The 2,433-nt window shown below is 63.2% G+C and overlaps 1 protein-coding gene across 1 annotated transcript in view; it reads right to left on the bottom strand.

Moving 5' to 3' along the window:
- The window catches only part of DGKQ (diacylglycerol kinase theta), a gene marked incomplete at its 5' end in the record, with an annotated part of 10,967 nt that overhangs the window by 4,902 nt on the left and 3,632 nt on the right, over positions 1-2,433 (bottom strand). Inside the window, 6 exons of the mRNA XM_015568926.1 lie at positions 356-505; positions 835-896; positions 987-1,041; positions 1,148-1,238; positions 1,352-1,593; positions 1,913-2,038. Of these exons, the coding sequence (XP_015424412.1) occupies positions 356-505; positions 835-896; positions 987-1,041; positions 1,148-1,238; positions 1,352-1,593; positions 1,913-2,038 (726 nt within the window). The remainder of the gene's footprint in view (positions 1-355; positions 506-834; positions 897-986; positions 1,042-1,147; positions 1,239-1,351; positions 1,594-1,912; positions 2,039-2,433) is intronic.

The raw sequence follows: 2,433 nt of genomic DNA, 5'->3' as shown, positions 1-2,433 counted from the left end.
GGAGGCGGAGGCCACGCAGCCCAGCCACTGTGTTCAGGGAAACTTCACACCACATGGCATGGCCTGCCACCCCAGGAAGGGCCACCCCCAACTCCAGGCACAGCCCCTCCCCACCCCACTCGACTCCCAGAGCCTAGGGCAGAGACTGGGCCTCAGGAGGCTCAGAGCCCCTCAAAAGGGTGTCACAGTCAGAGCCCCAGTGAGGAGACCACGGGGTGGGGAACCAGCTGGGTAAAGCTGTGGCAGCGACAGGGGGGCTGAGGGGGTGAGAGGGGCCTGGCTCCCATAGTCTGTCTCAGGGCCCCCCTGCGGTCCCCAGTGGCTGCAGCCCCAGGCCAGCCCAGGTGGTCACACCTTTGGTGGCCACAGCCTCGTCCAGCAGGCTTCCGTACTCCTGGGGGGACAGGCCGGGAGGCAGGCCACCAACGAACAGGGAGACTCGGGGAGCCACCGCCTTGCTCTCTGCCACGTAGAAGCGGGTTTGACTCATTTGCCGCAGGGATGTCTGGGGGGGGTGGGGTAGGGCAGTGTTGAGCACAGCGCAGGGCAGCACCCCACTCCAGGCCCTGCCACCTCCACCCAGAAAGGGGGCCTGGGAAGAGAGGAGAGGAAAGGACAGAAGATACAGGCCTCCTCCCTGCAGGCCTCTCGGGGAGCTCGGGGGCCTGTGGCACGCAACCCCATCTCCTGTTAGGTAGCAGATGGCCATGCCAGGCCTGGGAGGGAGGCCGGGATGGTCAGCTGCCCCCCTGGGCAGCCCTGGGGTCCCTCTATGAAGTAGCGACCATGGCCAAAGGCCAGTGGCTCCCAGGGGCCAGCGTTCACACCACTGACCTGCCGGATGTCTCGAAGCCGGTTGAGCAAAGACTCTTCATCCGCCAGCACCGTCCGCTGCACTGCAGGGAGGGAGCACCGCAGTCAGCGTGGGCACCGTGCACGTGGGCAGACAGCTGCCCGACCCCCGGGGCCCAGGGCCCACCCCTCACCTTGCCTGCTGCTCATGAACACCTCCTCCAGCTGGAAGCTCTCAGGACCCTCGGCCTGTGGGGCAGAGTCGGGGTGTCAGGCCTGGACCAGCCCCCACCTCCCAGGACACCCAGGTGGAGCACCCACACGGGGCGGGGCCAGGGCAGCCCAGTGCACATACCTGGCGCCCGAGCAGAGGGAGGACCTCCAGCACCACGGTCCGCGCAGTGCTCTCTGGGGTCACACAAATGGACACGTAGGCCACGCCCACCCTGCAGGGGACACGCTCAGGAGCTGAGGCCACACAGCCCGGCCCCCCAACTCCTCCCGACCCCCACCACCTCCCGACTCCTGCAAGATGCTATGCGTGGAGCCTGGGCCTCACTTGAGCCAAGCAGGGTAGATCTTCAGGACATCCTGGGTTCGAGGGAGGGTGCGGATGATCCAGGCCTCAGGGCTGACCTCGCGGGACCTGGGGCCCCTGCCGCCCTCCTCCTCCTCTGAAGTCCTGCCACCCCAGGCCTTCCCTCCGGCCCTGGGGTCGCCGGCCTGCAGCGGCCAGGGAAGCGCCTGCAGCTCGAAGCCCCGAGGGTCCTCTGTGATGTAGTAGGCCCGCAGGGCAGCCTCCTGTGGGGGTAGACCAAGGGGCTGGATGGCCCTGCCACCCCGAAGCGGCCCCCTGTTTTGTTGTTGCTAATGCTCCCCCAAGGGTATTTCCCCATTGGTTTTTAGAGAGAGTGGAAGGGAGAGGGAGAGACAGAGAGAAACGTGGATGTGAAAGAGACACGTGGATTGGTGGCCTCCCGCAGACACCCTGAGGGGGGCTGGGGATCGAGCCTGCAACCCAGGTACATGCCCTTGACGGGAATCGAACCTGGGACCCTGCCATCCAAGGGCTGACACCCCAATCACTGAGCCCCACCGGCCAGGGTGGGGCCCTCCTTACCAGCACCTCCTCGCTCCTGGCCAGGCGGGGCACGCTGACCACTCGGAAGCGATTCCGATGCACCGCATCGCTGCCGTCGAAGATCTTCAGGGTCTGCTTGTCTGGGCCAGAGCGAAGCAGGTGTGACTGGGTGGAAACTTTCAGAGCCAAAATACAATTTGCTGCATTCCCTCTTCCTTCTGCTGTAGCAGGAGAAAATTGTAGATAGATGGTGGCTACTCTGTCAGTCTGAGTCCCCATATGAGGACAGCATACAGCACATCCCCTAGCCCAACTGTGATGGACATGCAGAGTGAGCAAAGAATACACTTGGTGTTTTAGGTCACTAAGACTAGGCGGTTGTTTGTTACTGAAGCACAACCTGGTCCATCCAGACTGATACAATTGTCCTAAGTTAAATAACTCCTACTCAGACTTAACATGCTATCTTTTACTATTGACCCCTGAATTTCCTCCTAGTGGCCTACTCTAGAGTTGACCTCAGGGGACAGCCTCTCTGCTCACTGCAGATCCCCTGCCTC

Source organism: Myotis davidii, unplaced genomic scaffold, assembly GCF_000327345.1.
Source record: "Myotis davidii unplaced genomic scaffold, ASM32734v1 scaffold665, whole genome shotgun sequence".
Lineage (NCBI taxonomy): Eukaryota > Metazoa > Chordata > Mammalia > Chiroptera > Vespertilionidae > Myotis > Myotis davidii.
The sequence above is the reverse complement of the archived record's forward strand: the minus strand, read 5'-3'. Positions and strand labels throughout refer to the sequence as shown.